The 26,093-nt window shown below is 40.8% G+C and overlaps 1 protein-coding gene and 1 long non-coding RNA gene across 2 annotated transcripts; one reads left to right on the top strand and one right to left on the bottom strand.

Moving 5' to 3' along the window:
- Nucleotides 1-229: 229 nt before the first annotated feature.
- On the top strand, nt 230-3,745 carry LOC123124405 (uncharacterized). Its single transcript, XR_006461071.1, has 3 exons — nt 230-1,774; nt 2,476-2,692; nt 2,959-3,745. It is a non-coding gene; the product is annotated as an uncharacterized lncRNA (long non-coding RNA).
- Nucleotides 3,746-5,013: 1,268 nt separating this feature from the next.
- LOC123120297 (probable inactive purple acid phosphatase 2) lies at nt 5,014-7,094 on the bottom strand. Its single transcript, XM_044540266.1, has 2 exons — nt 7,061-7,094; nt 5,014-6,138 (listed from the first exon to the last, which is right to left on the bottom strand). The coding sequence occupies exons 1-2, from the start codon at nt 7,092-7,094 to the stop codon at nt 5,513-5,515; spliced, it is 660 nt and encodes a 219-aa protein (XP_044396201.1). The 3' UTR covers nt 5,014-5,512.
- Between the last annotated feature and the right edge of the window lie 18,999 nt (nt 7,095-26,093).

Genomic DNA, 26,093 nt, shown 5'->3' with positions numbered 1-26,093 from the left:
AAAATTTGGTATAAAAATAAAAATATAGATCACAAGACAAGAAAATTTAGAGTTTATGTATATTTTATACTATGTTTTCACGTTTGTAATTTTACATAACATAAAATATTTTATATGGCGACTATATATTTTCTTACGGTCTCTTTTTACGTCAGAAATAAGATACATACGGAACGTAGAATTACACTGCATTGCTGCCCCCGCCTCCCACCTCCCCGGCGACCAGCCGCGGCCCCGCCTCCCACCTCCCCGACGTCCAGCTGTGCCGCCACCTCCCACCTCCCCGGCGACCAGCCGCGGCCCGCCCCCCACCTCACCGGTTTCCAGCCGTGCCCCCGCCTCCCACCTCCCCGGCTACCAACCGCGGCTCTGCCCCCTCTCCCCCTCCCACCTACCGGCGACTCGCCGCGCCCACTTCCTACCTACAGGCGAAAATACCGCGCCCCCGCCGGCCGCCGCGTCCACCGCCCCGCACCTGCAGCCATGACCACCAACCACCACGCTGGCGACCGCTTCCTCTCTGATTTTAGGCATCGCCGGGTCCCGTCCCCTTCCTTCCACGCGCTGTCGACCGCTCCCTGCTGATTCCACACGTCGCCACCCCATCCCCTGCTTCCACGCGCTGATGTCCTCTCTGCTTCCACCGCGTCGGCAGCTCACCCCCTGCTTCCACTTCCATTCGCCGCCTCTGAATCCCGCGCACTACCGCCCTCCCTTACCCCCTGCAGCTCGCCGTGTGCAAGTTCTTCAGTCCAAGTTCTCCGGCGAGCTCGTTCAAGTTCAGAAAGTTTTGGACTAATCATTCAAGTTCTTTAGTATAGAAGGTTCAGAAAGTTTTGTTCCTGAAACTGCACATATTTGGAGTACACCAAATATATATGTATTTCTGAATTTTGCTCTTGTGTAACAGTTCAACATGTACTATGCCATCAATTCATAATGGGAAGGCAGTAAACAGTTCAATACTTGTGTGTTAAAAACATAACAGTATAGAGAAAACTTTCGTAGTAGTTCGATGGAGTAAATCGCATCAGTTCTGACTCGGATCCATTCTTGCCTACAACGCATTGAAAAATCAATTTTTTTGCCTTTGTTCAGGCTTGAGAAGCATGTATCTCTAGGATATGTGCCATGTTAAACTTGAGTTGTTTTCAGTTAACACAGACTGACTGTCTCTTAAGCCTAAACTAAAATTTATTTATGTGAGAGAAACGTGAACTGAAGTTGTTCCCAAGTAAAAGAAACCTCAACTTGTTTGAGCATATGCTGGTTAGGATAATTGTAATTACTTTAGCTCTCGTCAATGGTAACAGAACAATTTTTTTGGCTCCTCTTAAATGTAACTTGAAGAACGTTAGGGCTGAGGTTGGGCATTGTTCATCAATGGTAAGTTGTTCATAGGGCCGGCCGGCAGAAAATTTCCAAAGTTCAACTATGTTGCTAGAGCTTCAGTCCAACTATGTTGCTTCTACGATTTTCCTTATGCAGAAAATCACACTGAAGAACGTTGAACTATGTTTCATCTATGAACTTAACCGTGTTTGTTCTTTGAGCTAAAATTCCTAGAGCTTCAGTCCAACTTTTGGTGATTCTTGTACCTATTGTTCAGAAATCAATGGTAAAAATTTCTGATAGCAGCAATGCCATGCTCCCAGCCCACCGAGACTGAATCATTCGACACCATTGCTCTGCACAGCGTGGCTCGATGTGCAGCCCGCCGGCTCCGTCGTGTACATCCAGACAAGACACTATGGTGTATAATTTAATGCATGAAGTAAGCCCATCAATTCGATTTCATTTTCTGAATTTCTTTTGAACTTGTTGTCACTTAACTTTTACATAGTCATCAGCTATCATCATCTAGTACCACTTGGACTGAACATTCAGGAATTCAATTTATAATGTTGTTTACTGTCCTAATTTTTTGGTACCAGTAACCTTCCTATATACATATGCAGCATCAGTTTAGCCGCTGTTATGGTAATAAGTAGTTTAGTAACTAGAAAAACAACAAAACGTTGGTTCACTTTTTTTTCTCAGAAGCTTTTCCGGTTCACCTTGTATATGGTTTTTCAGTTGGCCTTGTATATGCCTTTTCAGTTTATCGTACATGTTTCAAAAGGAGCTCCCTTAGTTTCAGTAGATGTGGAGATTGGTAAAATATAAAGTTCAACTTTTCTGATGGGGCACTTCATAAAGCAAGGAAAAAAGAAAGCAGAGCAAAAGTGAAGAAAAAGAAAAGAAAACCAAAGTGGTTCTGAGAAGAAAATGCCTAGTGTCGAGTAATACATTCTCTCGTTAGTCTATGGTTATTTGTTCATGAGAATGAAAAAAACAGTGGTACTATACATATTACGTGAGCTGTTCTTTTAAAAAATACCTCGGTTTGTGTAACATCAGTTCTAACTTTTATAGCTTGATAAAAGATTAGAAGTCAACCTGAATTCATTTTGATCCATTCTCTTGTGATTTTAGGCTAAACTCCAATACTTGCATCCGCCACCCCAACGCCGGCGTGTTCCCTTAGTCCTCTCTCGACAAATCCAACAGTACAGGTTCTCTGGTGCGCCAAGTGTTGCCTGCGGCGATGCCTGCATCATGGCCCATTGAGGAGATCTTGTGTATTCCACATAGAAGAAATATTGTCAGTTCATGAATAGAGAATTTCTATACCAGACTTAATATTAGTTCGGTGCGTATTCTACCTTTAGTCCATGAAAAATCACAGAATAGTTGTTGCGTGTGCAGAAATATCATCAGTGCAAGTTTCAAAATTCTGAAACTTTAGATATATCACCTAATAAGTAATGATTTGCAGCGAGTTTCTTCAAAATTCAGTAAAGTTTAGATATATCACCCTAATATCGTCAGTGCAAGTTTCAAAATTTTGTAAGTTTAGATATATCGTAAAGAAAAATCGATGACTCACCATCTGCTTTATATTCATGTTCTCTGCAGCACAAGTAGCAAATGGGATTGACTGGGAGTGATCCCTGAACCATTTCATTAAAGTCCATGGTTTCCAACAACGCTAATGCTACTAGAAAGGAGCTGGAGGTGATGAAGCCTCTTGGCTTCTCCAATTAGCATGTTTGGCCAGTCCTGAAGCTCCTCCTCAAGCTCTTCGATGATGACTGGGCGCCCATCGAGGACGAGAGCTACCGCATCCTTGTTGACACCATACTGGATGGAAAAAGCAATGAACCAATACCTACCACTACCCGTCATGTAAAAAATGCTACTTTCGTTTTTGTTAGCCTTCCTTAATTACCACTTGATGCTCACCTTTCCAATTGCAGTTTCCAAAAAATTTTAGAGCTTCAGTCCAACTATGTTGCTTCTGCGATTATCCATATGTAGAAAATCACACTAAAGATTGTTTTGTTCTCTGAACCTAAACACATTTGTTCTTTGAGCTTAAATGCATTTATTCTCCAAACATAAACATGATGGTTCTCTGAACTTAAGTGTGTGTGTTCTATGTGTATTCGGTGTGTGTTAGAGAACAATATGATGTATTTTGTTCTTGTAGAATAAAAATATGATGTATGCATTGCTTCTTGGCCCAGCTGAGAGAACCCTCATGTTCAAAAGTATAAAGTACTTTTGAAGCAATTCCTAGTGTCTTTCGAAGCATTCATGGTTAAAAAGCAACGACAACCTCCTCCGTTCGAGTTGAGCATTGGTCATCGTTCGAGTTGAGGACTAGGTGCCGTCCAAGTTCAAAGAGGGATGTATGCAAGTACAGAAGTTTGTTTTAGTGAGAAAAATGCGGGGTTTTGACAATATTCTGTATGATTCATTTGTTCAACCTTAGAACTTGGTGGTATTCAGTATATTTTTCTATGATGAAGGCACACATGAAGTCCTGTGCAAATGGTTATCCCCCTAGTGCTTCCAAGATTCGTATTTTGTTTCTTCAAATGTGTTGTGCGCCTGTTTGATGAGGTAAAGCAAAGTAAAAAAGTGAAAATGTCATTAAAGACACTTGGAAGTACAATTGTAAAAAATAAATAAGTTCCGATTCTCGTCAGGTAGGAAGTTTGGAGAAGAAAACATAAGTTTTTAAAAGAAGGGGATGGTAAAAATGTAAGTCCGTTCAACTACATAAACCATAAAGGTACGATGTGTGATGACACCGTCGGTGAGGATAAGGATGAGAAAGAAAACTAAAAGCTAAAACTAAAAGAACATCGAGTGATTATTTTTTAAGAAGTACAAACTCTCTAGTACCATAAGTACCATAAATTTAAAATTTAAAATTGCATCAGTTCTGACTCAAGGGACATTAAATTTGCAAAAAAAGAAATTGTACCAGTAAAAGTTCGGAGGAAAAAAGCAACTTAATAGATGGAAAAAATGACAAGTTCACAACTACAAAAGTTGTACGTTCAAACATGACGTCTCAGATAAGTTTGGAAAAAAGCCCAAACAAAAAAAAAGCCCACGGAAATTCAAATGGTAAAAGTTCAAGTCGCAAAACGCGAGAAGTCCAAAAACATCGTTGCAAAAAAAAGAGTTCAAAAAAGAAACACACAAAACATTTTCTTTTTGAAAAATATAATTCAGTTCAAGATATAAACCATGCAAGTCCGAGGACTATAATACCGTAAACCATTGAAAAGTTATGAGAAAAACCGTACCAAAAAAGAGAGTAAAGTCTAGTCTGTGAAAACACGATCAGTACAAACCCATACGGACATCAGTTCAAATACTTTTTTCGGAACCATTCAAAATTACTCTATTAAAAATACCTCCTCGGTACACACATACACATAGATCAGTACGAGTACTCTGTTTTTTCTGACGCGAAAACAACACGAAGGGTCTCACCGTATTTCAAATTATTCTTCACCAATTGCAAATTTGAGAAAACGTTCAACATGACTAAGTTTCACATTTTCAATGGCTTTGCGTAGACGTTGAACTGAAATCTTTGGGCTCTTCGAAAGTTTCGCATTTGACAATTCTTTGTGAAATTTTGTGGATAAGCAAATAAGCAATCTGGCCCTTTCAAACAGCAAATGGATTTTGATTCATGGACAACAATAATTGATGGATGCAAATAAGCAATCTAGCCCTTTCTCTCAAAAAATGGAAATCGGAAACTTGCTATACACACAATTAAGGAACAAAGTGCCTCCTCTGTTTCTTCCCAAATTGGGAAGAACGCAACACAACTAGTACTATGTAGAGTATAACTGTGCTCTACTTAGCTGAACGATTAACTCCACAGGGCGTCTGCGTCTCCGCCATGCCGCTGTGCTTGCTGTCCTCTCGCCACGCTCCAGCGTCCGGCGGCTCGATGAGCATCCCCTGCGCCAAGCTCTCGTAGTACGACCCGGAAACCATGCCGCCAAACCACTGCTTGTCGTCGAGCTCCAGCAAGTCACCTGACGACATGGAGAACAGCGCGCCGCTCGGGATGACGGCCGGCTCCTCCGCTGGGCAAGCTACTGGAAGAACAATCTGCTGCCGCTGGAACGCTAAATTGCTGTCACGATTGATAAATTTAGGTGTTCTTTTGCAGGTTCACTCTCTGAGTATTTTCTTGCGGGGAATCCAATCTTTGGTTTACCTTGTAAAAGTACCTCCTTCCGGGCTCCAACCCATTCATGAGGCCAGCGAAGACGAAGCCCGGATCCCTCCACCCTACGCTGTCGTTCGCCGGCGCGTCGCACATGTGCTTCTGCTCGTACGTCCTCACCTCCGTGCCCATCTCCGTCCAGCCCTTCTCCTCCTCCTTCTCAAGCCCATACCTCACGGCCCTCTTTCCGGCGTCCGCGCACACGAACATCACCCGCATCTCGTCGGCCCTATCGGAGAACGTGAGGTGCACCTGCTCGGGCCGCACAGCCGAGCCCGCGAAAGAGACCTCGCCGGAGAGGGCGACGCGGTGGCGGCCATGGGGGAGCGGGTTACCGTTGTGGTCGACGTGGTGGTAGGAGTGCTCTTTGGGGTGCCAGCGGAAGAGGCGGAACTGGTAGGGCGCCGCAGGTTGGGGAGCCGTGGGAGGGTGAGCTCTCCACGGCCGCTGCGCCAGGAGGCGGAGCCATTGTGGAAGATGTAGCCGAGAAAGTCGCGGTCGCTGGATGTAGGGCCTGGGTTGCCGGGAGGGATCAGCCACAGGACAGGGATCTGCATGTCACCGTGTGACTCGCGGCCCAAATTCAAATTTAAACATTACGAAAAAATCTGAAAAAATTATGCATGTTCACAGCACATATTAAGATAATCCCTAAAAAATTCAGATCAAAATTCAAAACATACATTAAGAAGCAAAAAAAAGAAACTCAGATGTGAATAGTATACACAGAACCATTTGCAACTATTCATGACAGATTTCTTTTTTTTGCTTCTTGATGTATGTTTCAAATTTTGATCTGAATTTTTTAAGGATTTATCTTAATATGTGTTGTGACTATGCATGATTTTTTTTCAGAATTTTTCACAGTGTTTAAATTTGAATTTGGGCTGCAAGTCACACGGTGACATGCAAAGGTGCATGTCACCTGATCCCTGTCCTCAGCCACAAGCAGCTCGGTCGACGGCTGGAGTGGCCGGCTGAACAGACAGGGGGAGAGAGGGAGGGGCTCTTATTTGCACTTTTAATAGAAAACGATCAGTTCAACGAAATGACAGAATCAATACAGCCGCTCGAATTCATCAGTTCAAGTAGGGTAACAGAATAATATTCTGTTACGCGAAACAGAATAGCCCATATATAGATTGACTATTCGTCACCCTGGGTGAGGAATAGTTATTTTTCACCCCCTCTATTTTACCATCAATGCACTATAATTTTACGTGCCGTAAGTTTTGTCATATTTCTGATGTAAAAAGAGACCGTAAAAAATATATAATCGTCGTAAAAAATATTTTATGTTATGTAAAATTACAAACGTAAAAATATAATGTAAAATATACATAAACTCCAAATTTTCTTGTCTTATGACCTATGTTTTTATTTTCTTATACCAAATTTTACGTAGTAAATCAATAGGAATGTAACTATTTGAATTCCAAATGTAATTTAATTATGAAGTGATCGTAAGATTACCTTGGACGAAGAATAACTTATTCTTTTCTACCATAGCTTGCTAGGGAAATAGCTATCGGAACCGTAGGCAACGCCTCGTGATTCGAACTGGCTGTGTGGTCCTGTTTTAAATCTAACCCATTTGTTGAATTATTGGAGGTGGAGGCAGGCCTGGTACTGTCCGCTTTATACCTGGTGGGCTGACAAAAGGCTGCGTTGCGTGGGCCTGGTGTGGCGTCCCTTTGTTCTTTTCTGCATGAGCATGTCTATTTCAAGTTCCTTGCGTTAAGAAAATTACTTCCACTGGTTCCACTGTGTACGACAAAACGTTACCACCCCGTTCTCTCGCATGTGACACCAGTCGGAGACACATCATAGGTTCGGTCCACTTAACGCGACGGTTCCATACACAGCTATCGATAGAGTCTGCAACCACCATGCATGGAACCGCACAGACTCGTTCTTATGTGGTATTTCACACTGGTCTGTGACACGTCACACACCGGTAGCTAGCGCTCCCACCCCATGCATATAGCCTCTAATTTTAATGTAGCCCACGTTTATGGTTTGGTTTTATACATGATTTTCCTTACGTATATGTAGCCCACGTACAGGAGTGTCAGAACCTTCAATGCATGTACAATAGGACGAATTTTTTAAGCGCAAGAGGATGGATAGTTTAATGCAACTCCTTATATGCACGTACAGGCATCTCAATTCATGATGTGCTCCTGCACGCAAATATACTACTAGTAATCTCAAAATTGAATATGAAAAAGAAAACAGTTGATGCGTAGCTGTGCGAGAAACTCCCTCTTGTCGCTTCTTTTATGAAGATTCGTTCAGCACCACCCATGGACTTGACGGTACTTCGTGACGACCAACTCCCTCCTATCGGTTCTTTCGTGAAGACTCATTCGGCATCATCCTTGGATTTGACAGTTCTTCGGGGCGACCAACTCCCTCCTATCGGTTCTTTCATGAAGGCTTGTTCGGCACCACCCTTGGGTTGGACCGTACTTCCTGGCGACCAACTCCCTCCTATCGGTTCTTTGGTGAAGGCTCGTTCGGCACCACCCTTAAATTTGACGGTTCTTCGGGGTGACCAACTCCCTCCTATCGGTTCTTCCGTGAAGACTCGTTAGGCACCACCCTTGGATTACGGTTCTTTGGGGTGACAAATTCCCTCCTATCGGTTCTTTCGTAAAGACTCGTTCGGCACCACCCTTGGCTTTGACGGTTCTTCATGGCGACCAACTCCCTCTTATCAGTTCTTTTGTGAAGACTCGTTCGGCACCACCCTTAGATTTGACGGTACTTCATCGCGATCAACTCCCTCTTATCGGTTCTTTTGTGAAGACTTGTTCGGCACCACCCTTGGATTTGACGGTTCTTTGGGGCGACCAACTCCCTCCTATCGGTTCTTTGATGAAGACTCGTTCGACACCACTCTTGGGTTTGACGGTTCTTTGGGGCGACCAACTTCCTCCTATCGGTTCTTTGATGACGACTCGTTCGGCACCACCCTTGGATTTGACGGTTCTTTGGGGCGATCAACTCCCTCGTATCGGTTCTTTGGTAAAGGCTCGTTCAGCATCACCTTTGGATTTGACGGTTCTTGACAAGATTACCTAAATATTACCTAGCTTAGTGGACACAAACTAGACCAAACTAAGTACGTATAGTAGTTTTATACCGATGACTAATTAACTTAGCTAACACTAATCAACTGTCCTTGACAAGATTACCTAACATGGTAGTCCCCCATACAAGCCACGGGTCGTAGCTAGGGAAGCATGGACGGGAGATGGTGACCTCGAGGTACGGTTGTGCCGGTGGCGCGCGTGGCTAGTGCCATGGGCAGGAGGTCGTCACCTGCAGGGAGCCCACTGTCGGGTCCAGCAGGAGCACGCGCGCGACCATCACCGCGGGCGACCACGAGGAGAGGCGGGGCGGTTCTCGTCGGAGTAACGTGGAGGCGCTGCTAGGAGCCTTGGACGTGGCTTCCACGCGGCACCCGACGGAGTGTGGCAGGCGAGGAGCACGTCGGCAAGGCACAACGACCATGCGTGCGGAGGAGCACTTTGGTGACCATGGCGTGGGGAGAGCTAGAGGAGGAAGTGTGTAGGAGTACGAGTACGACGCTAGCAGTCACCTGGGAGCGACAGAGGAATACATCGAGTAGCAGTCACCACCGGTGTCCAGAACACCCTATGCAAACAAAACACAAATTCCCACCAGCTAGCGACATCTCTCTCTGACGGCACAATGTACTGATGGGCTTTATGGAAAAAATGAAAAGCTGATGGTGCCTAATCACACCTAGAGCCACTCACATGCTTATTTGATATTATGCTTACGGACCGTAGTACCACAAAACTGCCGCACACATGAATAAAAAAACTTAAATAGCCAAGTTCACCTGGGTCAACCCATGCACATCCAAATGGGCCCACATAGTGCTCACATGCAAAACAGAGCAAAGAGCACCACAAAATCAGTTCCACACAAATGACTCGTTTCATCCAGAGGTTCCACCGGATGGGAAAGGCAAATTCACGTGTGAGGAGTTAGCCCCACTAGCATGTCATGCGTTAGTTGGACCACAGGATCACACTGCCGCATGCGCAGCCTTTTCTCTGACAGGCAAAACGCAGAAACTCTCCTAAATCACTTCACCTCTTTTCCCATTCCAGCCCCACACGAATCACGGAGCATAGGCGTGTGGATACGATAGCTATTACCAGGGCAAGCTATGATAGACACAATTTTGCCTATATATCGGTGATACCTAGTATTACCCGATATTTACCGCAACCCTTCCGGTGACCCCAAAACGCTTCCAGATCCTCTTGAAACTATTCTGAATATTAATGAAACAATTCCGAAAATACATTCTCATCACTTCCTTCCTACTAACACTCAGCAAATCGTGATTGCCTTAAGCTTGTGACCCCGTAGGTTCGGTAACTCATAGACATGAACGAAACCGTTCGTTCAATGACCGACAGAGGGATCGTGGACATCCATACCGGTCCCTATGAATACACGAATGATATTCGAGTGAACCTTTGGTTATCATGTGACGTTACCTTTGCTACATGATACTTCACAAAACCCGAGATGTATCGGTATCCTCTTGAGTCATCACCATGCTCACTATACCGAAATCCTCGTTACCGATTTTGTTCTTCTTTCTTGTTATTGTGTTTCGGCATCCCTGTGGTGAAGTTACGTGTGTCTGGCCAGATGATGATTGACGCCGTCACACCGAGAGGGCCTTAAGAATATCTCTCCATGTTGGAGGAGCAAATCCTACTCTTGAGCTATCGGGCCACTTGTCAAACTTTTCGATGAACCTGTAAGTTGTCGTTATGATCACTGTGTTACAGGTGACGTTTGAGCAAATCCCACTCTTGAGCTATCTGTATGGTTAGAAGTGACCACGATAATCTCATGGTCTAAGGATCAAGATCACACGTTAACACTCCGTGTCATTACAATTGAATATAGACGATATTAATCCAATTCACAACAAACAAGTTTGGGTCGATTCAATATGATCGTTCTCCAACAACACTCAACGATATTAATCTCAGTGTTGTTTAAGGATCATCGTTACACTCAACGATATCCTAAGATCCGGAAAACGTGATCACCAACAACACTTGAGCTAGTCCCAGAGGCAAGACTAGGAACCTTTTATTTAACCGTTTATCATTCCACACGTGCATATTGGTTTTCCACTGAATTGCATATTCCAGGATCATAGCAGTTATAACATAGAATATAAGTACTTAATTATGAATATGGAAATATAATAATACAAATATTATTGCCTCCAGGTCATTGCTACATCTTGAGCATGCGTTGGTTTTCCCTTGAAGAGGAAAGGGTGATGCAGCAAAGTAGTGTAAGTGTTTCCCTCAGTTTTTGAGAACCAAGGCATCAATCCAGTAGGAGGCCACACGAGAGTCCCTCGTACCTACACAAACAAATAAGAACCTTGCAACCAACGCGATAAAGGGGTTGTCAATCCCTTCACGGCCACTTGCAAAAGTAAGATCTGATAGAGATGATAAGATAATATTTTTGGTATTTTTATGATAAAGACTAAAAGTAAAGCTTGCAACGTAAAAATAGATTGGAAACATATATGATGGAAAATATACCCGGGGGCCATAGGTTTCACTAGTGTCTTCTCTCAAGATAGCATAAGTATTACGGTGGGTGAACAAATTACTGTCGAGCAATTGATAGAAAAGTGCATAATTATGAGAATATCTAGGCATGATCATGTATATAGGCATCACGTCCGCAACAAGTAGACCGACTCCTGCCTGCATCTACTACTATTACTCCACACATCGACCGCTATCCAACATGCATCTAGAGTATTAAGTTCATAAGAACAGAGTAACGCATTAGGCAAGATGACATGATGTAGAAGGATAAACTCAAGCAATATGATATAAACCCCATCCTTTTATCCTCGATGGCAACAATACAATACGTGTCGTTTCCCCTTCTGTCACTGGGATCGAGCAACGCAAGATTGAACCCAAAGCTAAGCACTTCTCCCATTGCAAGAAAGATCAATCTAGTAGGCCAAACCAAACAGATAATTCGAAGAGACTTGCAAAGATAACAAATCATACATAAAAGAATTCAGAGAAGTTCAAATATTGTTCATAGATAATCTTGATCATAGAACCACAATTCATCGGATCTCGACAAACACACTGCAAAAAGAGTTACATCGAATAGATCTCCAAGAAGATCGAGGAGAACTTTGTATTGAGATCCAAAGAGAGAGAAGAAGCCATCTAGCTAATAACTATGGACCCGAAGGTCTGTGGTAAACTACTCACACGTCATCGGAGAGGCTATGGTGTTGATGTAGAAGCCCTCCGTGATCGATTCCCCCTCCGGCGGAGCGCCGGAAAAGGCCCCAAGATGGGATCTCACGGGTACAGAAGGTTGCGGTGGTGGAAATAGGGTTTCGTGGTGCTCCTGGTTGGTTTCGGGGTATATGGGTATATATAGGAGGAAGAAGTAGGTCGGTGGAGCTGCGAGGGGCCCACGAGGGTGGGGGGCGCGCCCAGGGGGGCAGGTGCGCCTCCTTGCCTCGTGGCCTCCTCGATGATTTCTTGACGTCCACTCCAAGTCCTCTGGATCACGTTTGTTCCAAAAATCACTCTCCCGAAGGTTTCATTCCGTTTGGACTCCGTTTGATATTCATTTTCTGCGAAACACTGAAATAGGCAAAAAAACAACAATTTGCACTGAGCCTTGGATTAGTAGGTTAGTCCCAAAAATAATATAAAAGTGTATAATAAAGCCCATTAAACATCCAAAACAGATAATATAATAGCATGGAACAATAAAAAATTATAGATACGTTGGAGACGTATCAAGCATCCCCAAGCTTAATTCCTGCTCGTCCTCGAGTAGGTAAATGATAAAAATAGAATTTTTGATGTGGAATGCTACCTAGCATATCTTCAATGTAATTTTCTTTATTGTGGCATGAATGTTCAGATCCGAAAGATTCAAGACAAAAGTTTAATATTGACATAAAAATAATAATACTTCAAGCATACTAACTAAGCAATCATGTCTTCTCAAAATAACATGGCCAAAGAAAGTTCATCCCTACAAAATCATATAGTTTGGTCATGCTCCATTTTCGTCACACAAAAATGCTCTCATCATGCACAACCCCGATGACAAGCCAAGCAATTATTTCATACTTTAGTAATCTCAAACTTTTTCAACTTTCACGCAATACATGAGCGTGAGCCATGGATATAGCACTATGGGTGAAATAGAATATAATGATGGGGGTTATGTGGAGAAGACAAAAAAGGAGAAACTCACATTGACGCGGCTAATTAACGGGCTAGGGAGATGCCCATCAATTGATGTCAATGCAAGGAGTAGGGATTGCCATGCAACAGATGCACTAGAGCTATAAATGTATGAAAGCTCAACAAAAGAAACTAAGTGGGTGTGCATCCAACTTGCTTGCTCACGAAGACATAGGGCATTTGAGGAAGCCCATTGTTGGAATATACAAGCCAAGTTCTATAATGAAAAATTCCCACTAGTATATGAAAGTGACAGAACAAGAGGCTCTCTATCATAAAGATCATGGTGCTACTTTGAAGCACAAGTGTGGAAAAAGGATAGTAGCATTGTCCCTTTTTATTTTTGTTTTTTTGGGCCTTTTTTTGGCCTTTCTCTATTTTTTAGTTGGGACAATGCTCTATTAATGATGATCATCACACTTCTATTTATTTATAACTCAATGATTACCACTCGATACTAGAACAAAATATGACTCTATATGAATGCCTCCAGCGATGTACTGGGATGGGCTATGAATTAAGAGTGACATGTATGAAATAATATGCATGGTGGCTTTGCCACAAATACGATGTCAACTACATGATCATGCAAGGCAATATGACAATGATGAAGCGTGTCATAATAAATGGAACGGTGGAAAGTTGCATGGCAATATATCTCGGAATGGCTATGGAAATGCCATAATAGGTAGGTATGGTGGCTGTTTTGAGGAAGATATAAGGAGGTTTATGTGTGATAGAGCGTATCGTATCACGGGGTTTGGATGCACCGGTGAAGTTTGCACCAACTCTCAAGGTGAGAAAGGGCAATGCACGGTACCAAAGAGGCTAGCAATGATGGAAGGTTGAGAATGCGTATAATCCATGGACTCAACATTAGTCATAAAGAACTCACATACTTATTGCAAAAATCTACAAGTCATCAAAAACCAAGCACTACGCGCATGCTCCTAGGGGGATAGATTGGTAGGAAAAGACCATCGCTCGTCCCCGACCGCTACTCATAAGGATGACAATCTAAGAACACCTCATGTTTCAAATTTGTTACACAACGTTTACCATACGTGCATGCTACGGGACTTGCAAACTTCAACACAAGTATTTCTCAAATTCATAACTACTCAACTAGCACAATTTTAATATCACTATCTCCATATCTCAAAACAATCATCAAGTATCAAACTTCTCTTAGTATTCAACGCACTTATATGAAAGTTTTTATTATATCCATCTTGGATACTATCATATTAGGACTAATTTTATAGCCAAAGAAAATTACCATGCTGTTCTAAAGGACTCCCAAAATAATATAAGTGAAGCACGAGAGATCAATAATTTCTATAAAATAAAACCACCACCGCGCTCTAAAAGATATAAGTGAAGCACTAGAGCAAAATTATTTAGCTCAAAAGATATAAGTGAAGCACATAGAGTATTCTAATAAATTCCGATTAATGTGTGTCTCTCACAAAAGGTGTGTACAACAAGGATGATTGTGGTGAACTAAAAAGCAAAGACTAAAATCATACAAGACGCTCCAAGCAAAACACATATCATGTGGTGAATAAAAATATAGCTCCATGTAAAGTTACCGATGGACGAAGACAAAAGAGGGGATGCCTTCCGGGGCATCCTACTACCTCTTGAGCACTGCGTTGGTTTTCCCTTGAAGAGGAAAGGGTGATGCAGCAGAGTAGCATAAGTATTTCCCTTAGTTTATGAGAACCAAGGTATCAATCCAGTAGGAGGCCACGCACGAGTCCCTCGCACCTACACAAACAAATAAATCCTCGCAACCAACATGATAAGGGGTTGTCAATCCCTACACGGTCACTTACGAGAGTGAGATCTGATAGATATGATAGGATAATATTTTTGGTATTTTTATGATAAAGATGCAAAGTAAAATAAAAGCAAAATAAAAGGCAACGGAAATATCTAAGTGTTGGAAGATTAATATGATGGAAAATAGACCCGGGGGCCATAGGTTTCACTAGTGGCTTCTCTCAAGAGCATAAGTATTTACAGTGGGTGAACAAATTACTGTTGAGCAATTGGCAGAATTGAGCATAGTTATGAGAATATCTAGGTATGATCATGTATATAGGCATCACGTCCGAGACAAGTAGACCGACTCCTGCCTGCATCTACTACTATTACTCCACACATCGACCGCTATCCAGCATGCATCTAGAGTATTAAGTTCATAAGAACAGAGTAACGCTTTAAGCAAGATGACATGATGTAGAGGGATAAACTCATGCAATATGATATAAACCCCATCTTGTTATCCTCGATGGCAACAATAAAATACGTGCCTTGCTACCCCTACTGTCACTGGGAAAGGACACCGCAAGATTGAACCCAAAGCTAAGCACTTCTCCCATTGCAAGAAAGATCAATCTAGTAGGCCAAACCAAACTGATATTTCGAAGAGACTTGCAAAGATAACCAATCATACATAAAAGAATTCAGAAGATTCAAATATTTTTCATAGATAAACTTGATCATAAACCCACAATTCATCGGTCTCAACAAACACACCGCAAAATAAGATTACATCGAATAGATCTCCACGAGAGAGGGGGAGAACATTGTATTGAGATCCAAAAAGAGAGAAGAAGCCATCTAGCTAATAACTATGGACCCGAAGGTCTGAGGTAAACTACTCACACATTATCGGAGAGGCTATGGTGTTGATGTAGAAGCCCTCCGTGATCGATGCCCCCTCCGGCGGAGCTCCGGAACAGGCCCCAAGATGGGATCTCACGGGTACAGAAGGTTGCGGCGGTGGAATTAGGTTTTTGGCTCCGTATCTGGTAGTTTGGGGGTACGTAGGTATATATAGGAGGAAGGAGTACGTCGGTGGAGCAACAGGGGCCCACGAGGGTGGAGGGCGCGCCGCGGGGGGGGGGGGGGGCGGTAGGCGCGCCCCCTACCTCGTGGCCTCCTGGTTGAAGTCTTGACGTAGGGTCCAAGTCCTCTGGATCACGTTTGTTCTGAAATCACGTTCCCGAAGGTTTCATTTCGTTTGGACTCCGTTTGATATTCTTTTTCTGCGAAACTCTGAAATAGGCAAAAAAACAGCAATTCTGGTTTGGATCTCCGGTTAATAGGTTAGTCCCAAAACAATATAAAAGTATATAATAAAGCCCAATAATGTCCAAAACAGAATATAATATAGCATGGAACAATAAAAAATTATAGATACGTTGGAGACGTATCAGGCATCTCCAAGCTTAATTCCAGCTCGTCCTCGAGTAGGTAAATGATAAAAACAGAATTTTTGATGTGGAATGCTACTTGGCATAATTTCAATATAACCCTTCTTATTGTGGCATGAATGTTCAGATTTGATATGATTCAAGATAAAAGTTTAATGTTGACATAAAAACAATAATACTTCAAGCATACTAACTAAGCAATTATGTCTTATCAAAATAACATAGCCAAAGCAAGTTATCCCTACAAAATCATATAGTCTGGCTATGCTCCATCTTCCCCACACAAGATATTCATATCATGTACGACCCCGGTTTTGGCCAAGCAATTGGTTCATACTTTTAACGCGCTTCAGCCTTTTCAACTCTTACGCAATACATGAGCGCAAGCCATGGATATAGCACTATGGTGGAATAAGATATAATGGTAGGGGTTATGTGGGAAGACAAAAAAGGAGAAAGTCTCACATCAACGAGGCTAATTAACGGTCTATGGAGATGCCCATCAATTGATGTTAATGCGAGGAGTAGGGATTGCCATGCAACGGATGCACTAGAGCTATAAGTGCATGAAAGATCAAAAAGAAACTAAGTGGGTGTGCATCCAACTTGCTTGCTCACGAAGACCTCGGGCATTTGAGGAAGCCCATCATTGGAATATACAAGCCAAGTTCTATAATGAAATTTCCCACTAGTATATGAAAGTGACAAAATGAGAGACTCTCTATTATGAAGATCACGGTGCTACTTTGAAGCACAAGTGTGGTAAAAGGATAGTAACATTGTCCTTTCTCTCTTTTTCTCTCATCATTTTTTTATTTGTTTGGGCCTTTTCTCTTTTTTTTATGGCCTCTTTTTTTTATTTAGTTCGGAGTCTCATCCCGACTTGTGGGGGAATCATAGTCTCCATCATCCTTTCCTCACTTGGGACAATGCTCTAATAATGATGATCATCACACTTTTATTTACTTACAACTCATGAATTACAACTCAATACTTAGAACAAAATATGACTCTATATGAATGCCTCCGGCGGTGTACCGGGATATGCAATGAATCAAGAGCGACATGTATGAAAGAATTATGAACGGTGGCTTTGCCACAAATACAATGTCAACTACATGATCATGCAAAGCAATATGACAATAATGGAGTATGTCATGATAAATGAAACGGTGGAAAGTTGCATGGCAATGTATCTCGGAATGGAAATGCCATGATAGGTAGGTATGGTGGCTGTTTTGAGGAAGATATAAGGAGGTTTATGTGTGATAGAGCATATCATATCACGGGGTTTGGATGCACCGGCGAAGTTTGCACCAACTCTCAAGGTGAGAAAGGGCAATGTGCGGTACCGAAGAGGCTAGAAAATTGCGGAAAGGTAAGTGTGCGTATAATCCATGGACTCACATTAGTCATAAAGAACTCATATACTTATTGCAAAAATTTATTAGCCCTCGAAGCAAAGTACTACTATGCATGCTCCTAGGGGAAGGGTTGGTAGGAGTTAACCATCGCGCGATCCCGACCGCCACACAAAGGAACACAATCAACAAATACTTCATGCTCCGACTACGTTACATAACGGTTCACCATACGTGCATGCTATGGGAATCACAAACTCCAACACATGTATTTTTCAATTCCACAATTACTCAACTAGCACAACTATGATATTACTACCTTTATATCTCAAAACAATTATCAAGCATCAAATTTCTCATGATATTAATTAAAGCAAATTGCCATGCTATTTTAAGACTCTCAAAATAATATAAGCGAAGCATGAGAGATCAATAGTTTCTATAAAACAAATCCACCACCGTGCTCTAAAAGATACAAGTGAAGCACTAGAGCAAAAACTATATAGCTCAAAAAATATAAGTGAAGCACATAGAGTATTCTAATAAATTCCGAATCAAGTGTGACTCTCTCAAAAGGTGTGTACAGCAAGGATGATTGTAGTAAACTAACAAATAAAGACTCAAATAATACAAGACGCTCCAAGCAAAACACATATCATGTGGTGAATAAAAATATAGCTCCAAGTAAAGTTACCGATGGAAGTAGACGAAAGAGGGGATGCCTTCCGGGGCATCCCCAAGCTTTGGCTTTTGCCACTCCTTGTTCCATAATCCATCAAATCTTTTACCCAAAACTTGAAAACTTCACAACACAAAACTCACCAGAAAATCTCGTGAGCTCCGTTAGCAAAAGAAAACAAAAGATGACTTCAAGGTACTGTAATGAACTTATTATTTATTTATATTGGTGTTAAACCTACTTTATTCCAACTTCTCTATGGTTTATAAACTATTTTACTAGCCATAGATTCATCAAAATAAGCAAACAACACACGAAAAACAGAATCTGTCAAAAACAGAACAGTCTGTAGTAATCTGTAACTAACGCAAACTTCTGGAACTTCAAAAATTCAGCCAAAATAGGAAGACCTAGACAATTTGTTTATTGATCAGCAGCAATTGGAATCAATATTTTATCACGTTCTGGTGATTTTTAACAATTATTTTCGTGAACAGAAAGTTTCTGAAATTTTCAGCAAGATCAAATAACTATCATCCAAGAAGATCCTATAGGTTAACCTGGCACAAACAATAATTAAAACATAAAAACCCATCTAACCAGAGGCTAGATCAAATATTTATTCCTAAACAGAAGCAAAAAGCAAAAAAACTAAAAATAAAATTGGGTTGCCTCCCAACAAGCGCTATCATTTAACGCCCCTAGATAGGCATAAAAGCAAGGATAGATCTAGGTATTGCCATCTTTGGTAGGCAATCCATAAGTGTCTCTCATAATAGATTCATAAGGTAATTTTATTTTCTTTCTAGGGAAGTGTTCCATGCCTTTCTTTAATGGAAATTGGAACCTAATATTCCCTTCCTTCATATCAATAATTGCACCAATCGTTGTAAGGAAAGGTCTACCAAGAATAATAGGACATGAAGGATTGCAATCTATGTCAAGAACAATAAAATCTACGGGCACATAGTTCCTATTTGCAACAATAAGAACATCATTAATTCTTCCCATAGGTTTCTTAATAGTGGAATCCGCAAGGTGCAAGTTTAAAGAGCAATCATCAAAATCACGGAAACCTAGCAAATCACACAAAGTTTTTGGAATAGTGGAAACACTAGCACCCAAATCACACAAAGCATAGCATTCATGATCTTTAATTTTAATTTTAATAGTAGGTTCCCACTCATCATAAGTTTTCTAGGGATAGAAACTTCCAACTCAAGTTTTTTTCATAAGATTGCATTAAAGCATCAACGATATGCTTGGTAAAGGCTTTATTTTGACTATAAGCATGAGGAGAATTTAGCACGGATTGCAACAAGGAAATACAATCAATCAAAGAGCAATTATCATAATTAAATTCCTTGAAATTCAAAATAGTGGGTGTATTGAGATCTAAAGTTTTGACCTCTTTATTACCACTTCTATCAATTTTAGCATCAAGATCTAAAAACTCCAAATTTCTAGAACGCCTTCTAGGTAAAGGTGGATCATATTCAGTCCCATCATTATCAAGATTCATATTGCAAAACAAAGATTTAATAGGAGACATATCAATAACTTTTAGATCTTCATCTTTGTTTTCATAAAAATTAGAAGAACGCGCTTTCACAAAGCAATCTTTCTTAGCACGCATCCTAGCGGTTCTTTCTTTGCTCTCATCAATGGAAATTCTCATGGCCTTGAGAGACTCATTGATATCATGCTTAGGTGGAATAGATCTAAGTTTCAAAGAATCAACATCAAGAAAAATTCTATCAACGTTCCTAGCCAATTCATCAACTTTAAGCAACTTTTCTTCAAGCAAAGAATTGAAATTCTTTTGCGAATTCATAAATTCCTTAACACTAGTCTCAAATTCAGAAGGCATCTTATTAAAATTTCCATAAGAATTGTTGTAGGAATTACCATAATTATTAGAGGAATTACTAGGATAAGGCCTAGGATTAAAGTTTCCTCTATACGCGTTGTTACCAAAATTATTCCTACCAACAAAATTCACATCCATAGGTTCATTATTATTCTAAATCAAAGTAGACAAAGGCATATCATTAGGATCAGAAGAAAGACTCTTAGTAGCAAATAATTTCATAAGTTCATCCATCTTTCCACTCAAAACATTAATTTCTTCTATCGCATGCACTTTTTTATTAGTAGATCTTTCAGTGTGCCATTGAGAATAATTAACCATAATATTATCTAGGAGTTTAGTAGCTTCTCCTAAAGTGATTTCCATAAAAGTGCCTCCCGCGGCCGAATCTAAAGGATTTCTAGAAGCAAAATTCAATCCGGCATAAAATTTTTGTATAATCATCCACAAATTCAAACCATGCGTAGGGCAATTACGTATCATTAATTTCATCCTCTCCCAAGCTTGTGCAACATGTTCATGATCAAGTTGCTTAAAATTCATAATATCGTTTCTAAGAGAGATGATCTTGGCGGGAGGAAAATAGTTAGAAATAAAAGCATCTTTGCACTTATTCCAAGAATCAATACTATTTTTAGGCAAAGACGAAAACCAAGCTTTAGCACGATCTCTAAGCGAAAAAGGAAATAGTTTCAATTTAATAATATCATTGTCAACATCTTTCTTCTTTTGCATATCACACAAATCAACGAAGCTATTTAGATGGGTAGCGGCATCTTCACTAGGAAGGCCGGTGAATTGATCTTTCATGACAAGATTCAACAAAGCAGTATTGATTTCACAAGATTCAGTATCGGTAAGAGGAGCAATCGGAGTGCTAAGGAAATCATTGTTGTTGGTATTGGTGAAGTCACACAATTTAGTATTATCTTGAGCCATCGTGACAAGCAAGCAATCCAACACACGAGCAAACAAGAGATGGGCAAAAAGAGGCGAACGGAAAAGAGAGGGCGAATAAAACGGCAAGGGTGAAGTGGGGGAGAGGAAAACGAGAGGCAAATGGCAAATAATGTAATGCGGGAGATAAGGGTTTGTGATGGGTACTTGGTATGTTGACTTTTGCGTAGACTCCCCGGCAGCGGCGCCAGAAATCCTTCTTGCTACCTCTTGAGCACTGCGTTGGTTTTCCCTTGAAGAGGAAAGGGTGATGCAGCAAAGTAGCGTAAGTATTTCCCTCGGTTTTTGAGAACTAAGGTATCAATCCAGTAGGAGGCTACGCGTGAGTGCCTCGCACCTACACAAAACAAATAACTCCTCGCAACCAACGCGATAAGGGGTTGTCAATCCCTTCACGGTCACTTACGAGAGTGAGATCTGATAGATATGATAGGATAATATTTTTGGTATTTTTGTGATAAAGATGCAAAGTAAAATAAAAGCAAAGTAAAAAAGCAAAGGCAATAACTAAGTGTTGGAAGATTAATATGATGAAGATAGACCCGGGGGCCATATGTTTCACTAGTGGCTTCTCTCAAGAGCATAAGTATTTTACGGTGGGTGAACGAATTACTATTGAGCAATTGACAGAATTGAGCATAGTTATGAGAATATCTAGGTATGATCATGTATATAGGCATCACGTCCGAGACAAGTAGACCGACTCCTGCCTGCATCTAGTACTATTACTCCACTCATCGACCGCTATCCAGCATGCATCTAGAGTATTAAGTTCATGGAAACAGAGTAACGCTTTAAGCAAGATGACATGATGTAGAGGGATAAATTCATGCAATATGATAAAAAAAACCATCTTGTTATCCTCGATGGCAACAATACAATACGTGCCTTGCTGCCCCTACTGTCACTGGGAAAGGACACCGCAAGATTGAACCCAAAGCTAAGCACTTCTCCCATTGCAATAAAGATCAATCTAGTAGGCCAAACCAAACTGATAATTCGAAGAGACTTGCAAATATAACCAATCATACATAAAAGAATTCAGAAGATTCAAATATTGTTCATAGATAAACTTGATCATAAACCCACAATTCATCGGTCTCAACAAACACACCGCAAAAGAAGATTACATCGAATAGATCTCCACGAGAGAGGGGGAGAACATTGTATCGAGATCCAAAAAGAGAGAAGAAGCCATCTAGCTAATATCTATGGACCCGAAGGTCTGAGGTAGACTACTCGCACATCATTGGAGAGGCTATGGTGTTGATGTAGAAGCCCTCCGTGATCGATGCCCCCTCCGGCGGAGCTCCGGAACAGGCCCCAAGATGGGATCTCATGAGAAGGTTGCGGCGGTGGAATTAGGTTTTTGGCTTCGTATCTGGTAGTTTGGGGGTACGTAGGTATATATAGGAGGAAGGAGTACGTCGGTGGAGCAACAGGGGGCCCACGAGGGTGGAGGGTGCGCCTGGGGGGGGGGGCGGGTAGGCGCGCCCCCTACCTCGTGGCCTCCTGGTTGAAGTCTTGACGTAGGGTCCAAGTCCTCTGGATCACGTTCGTTCCGAAAATCACGTTCCCGAAGGTTTCATTCCGTTTGGACTCCGTTTGATATTCTTTTTCTGTGAAACTCTGAAATAGGCAAAAACAACAATTCTGGGCTGGGCCTCCGGTTAATAGGTTAGTCCCAAAAACAATATAAAAGTGTATAATAAAGCCCAATAATGTCCAAAACAGAATATAATATAGCATATGGAACAATAAAAAATTATAGATACGTTGGAGACGTATCACATCCCCAAGCTTAGGCTTTTTGGTTGTCCTTGGATTTTACCTTGGGGTGCCTTGGGCATCCCCAAGCTTAGGCTCTTGCCAGTCCTTGTTCCAGAATCCATCAAATCTTTACCCAAAACTTGAAAACTTCACAACACAAAACTTAACAGAAGATCTCATGAGCTCCGTTAGCGAAAGAAAACAAAACACCACTTCAAGGTACTTTAATGAACTCATTCTTTATTTATATTGGTGTCAAACCTACTGTATTCAAACTTCTTTATGGTTCATAACCTCCGATACTAGCCATAGATTCATCAAAATAAGCAAACAACACACGAAAAACAGAATCTGTCAAAAACAGAACAGTCTGTAGTAATCTGTATCAACGCATACTTCTGGAACTCCAAAAATTCTAAAATAAATTGCTGGACGTGAGGAATTTATCTATTAATAATCTGCAAAAAGAATCAACTAAATAGCACTCTCCAGTAAAAAGTTGTAGCTAATCTCGTAAGCGCTAAAGTTTCTGTTTTTTACAGCAAGATCAAAAAGACTTCACCCAAGTCTTCCCAAAGGTTCTACTTGGCACAAACACTAATTAAAACATGAAAACACATCTAACCAGAGGATGTATGAAATATTTATTACTAAACAGAACCAAAAATCAAGAAACAAAAATAAAATTGGGTTGCCTCCCAACAAGCGCTATCGTTTAACGCCCCTAGCTAGGCATTTATAATTTCGATGATGCTCACATGAAAGACAAGAATTGAAGCACAAAGAGAGCATCATATAGCATGTGAAAAACACATCTAAGTCTAACATACTTTCTATGCATAGGCATCTTATAAGCAAACAAATTATCATAGCAAGCAAAAATTAGCATATGCAAGGAAGAAGAAAGAGACGATAGCAATCTCAACATAACGAGAGGTAATTTAGTAACATGAAAATTTCTCCAACCATATTTTCCTCTCTCATAATAATTACATGTGGAATCATATTCAAATTCAACAATATAGCTATCACATAAAATTTTCTCTACATGATCCACATGCATGCAAAGTTGGCACTCTTCCAAAATAGTGGGAATATCATTAACTAAAGTCATGACCTCTCCAAACCCACTTTTATAAAAAAATCATAAGATTGAACATACTCCAAATATGTGGGATCTAAAGTTGAGACTCTTCCAAACCCACTTTCAATACTATTGCAAATACTAATATCAATCTCATATTCATCATGGGGCTTAAATAAGTTTTCAAGATCATAAGAAGAATCACCCCAATCATGATCATTGCAACAAGTAGTAGACATAGCAAAACTAGCATCCCCAAGCTTAGGGTTTTGCATAGTATTAGCACAACTGTCATCAAGAGAATTTATAGTAATATCATTGCAATCATGCTTTTCATCAAAGGAACTATCAAGTATGGGTGCAATAGCAATGATCTCATGTTTATCATAAGGAACTATAGCAAATTCATCTTCATAAATACTGGCATCATGGCCACAAGAATATCAAGCATCATGTTCATCAAGGGATATTTCAATCAAATCATCAGAATCATAATTATCTATAGATTCATGCATATCATTATTTTCTTCAGAAGCAACGGTCATTCTTTCAATAAATTCTTTGACATAGACATTATGAGCATAGTTTTCATAGCAGTATTTAAGTATGTCAAAATTTTCAGATTCGTAGAGAGTAATATCATACTTTTCAATCAAAGAAGCAACTTCATAAGCACCCTTAAAAAGCAACAAATTCTTCAATTTTTTCTTCATTTTCATTAAACTCACATAGGTAGGGGAGGTGTTTTTTAGGGTCCTTAGAGCAACAAGTAAAATCAAAAATTTCACAAAGACTCCAAGTATAACACAACAATCTATTTATTTGATCCCATAAGAGTCTCCCTTTTTCAGACAAAGGGTGACGCACAAAATGATCATGCTCATCTAAAGATTTCCCATCAACTAGGATAGTTGGGGTTTCAGCACGAGCGCATAAGGATCGAAGATGATCCAAGTAGAACACTTTAAGTGGATCCATATCAATAGATTTTTAGCAAGCAAAGATGCAAGCAAATAGAAGGCACATGGAAACACAAACAAAGATACATACGGGAAGAAGGCGAAGAAAAGGCAAAGGTGAAGTGAGGGAGAGGAAAACGGGAGGCAAATGGCAAATAGTGTAAAGCGAGGGATAAGAGTTTGTGATGGGTACTTGGTATGTCTTGACTTGTGCGTAGACTCCGCGGCAACGACACTAGAAATTGGCTAGTTGATGGGAAATCAAATCTTGACTTGACCTTGCGTAAGCCTCCCCGGCAACGGCGCTAGAAATCCTTCTTGCTACCTCTTGAGCATGCGTTGGTTTTCCCTTGAAGAGGAAAGGGCGATGCAGCAAAGTAGCGTAAGTATTTCCCTCAGTTTTTGAGAACCAAGGTATCAATCCAGTAGGAGGCCACACGCAAGTCCCTCGTACCTACACGAACAAATAAGAACCTTGCAAGCAACACGATAAAGGGGTTGTGAATCCCTTCATGTCCACTTGCAAAAGTGAGATCTGACAGAGATGATAAGATAATATTTTTGGTATTTTTGTGATAAATACTAAAAGTAAAGCTTGCAAAGTAAAAATAGATTCGAAACTTATATGATGGAAAATAGACCCCGGGGCCATAGGATTCACTAGTGGCTTCTCTCAAGATAGCATAAGTATTAGGGTGGGTGAACAAATTACTGTCGAGCAATTGATAGAAAAGTGCATAATTATGAGAATATGTAGGCATGATCATGTATATAGGCATCACGTCCGCAACAAGTAGACCGACTCCTGCCTGCATCTACTACTATTACTCCACACATTGACCGCTATCCAGCATGCATCTAGAGTATTAAGTTCATAAGAACAGAGTAACGCATTAGGCAAGATGACATGATGTAGAGGGATAAACTCAAGCAATATGATATAAACCCCATCTTTTTATCCTCGATGGCAACAATACAATACGTGTCGTTTCCCCTTCTGTCACTGGGATCGAGCAACGCAAGATTGAACCCAAAGCTAAGCACTTCTCCCATTGCAAGAAAGATCAATCTAGTAGGCCAAACCAAACAGATAATTCGAAGAGACTTGCAAAGATAACAAATCATACATAAAAGAATTCAGAGAAGATTCAAATATTGTTCATAAATAATCTTGAACATAAACCCACAATTCATCGGATCTCGACAAACACACCGCAAAAAGAGTTACATCGAATAGATCTCCAAGAAGATCGAGGAGAACTTTGTATTGAGATCCAAAG

The sequence above is a fragment of the Triticum aestivum genome, chromosome 5D (assembly GCF_018294505.1).
Source record: "Triticum aestivum cultivar Chinese Spring chromosome 5D, IWGSC CS RefSeq v2.1, whole genome shotgun sequence".
In the NCBI taxonomy this organism is placed as follows: Eukaryota; Viridiplantae; Streptophyta; class Magnoliopsida; order Poales; family Poaceae; genus Triticum; species Triticum aestivum.
The sequence above is the reverse complement of the archived record's forward strand: the minus strand, read 5'-3'. Positions and strand labels throughout refer to the sequence as shown.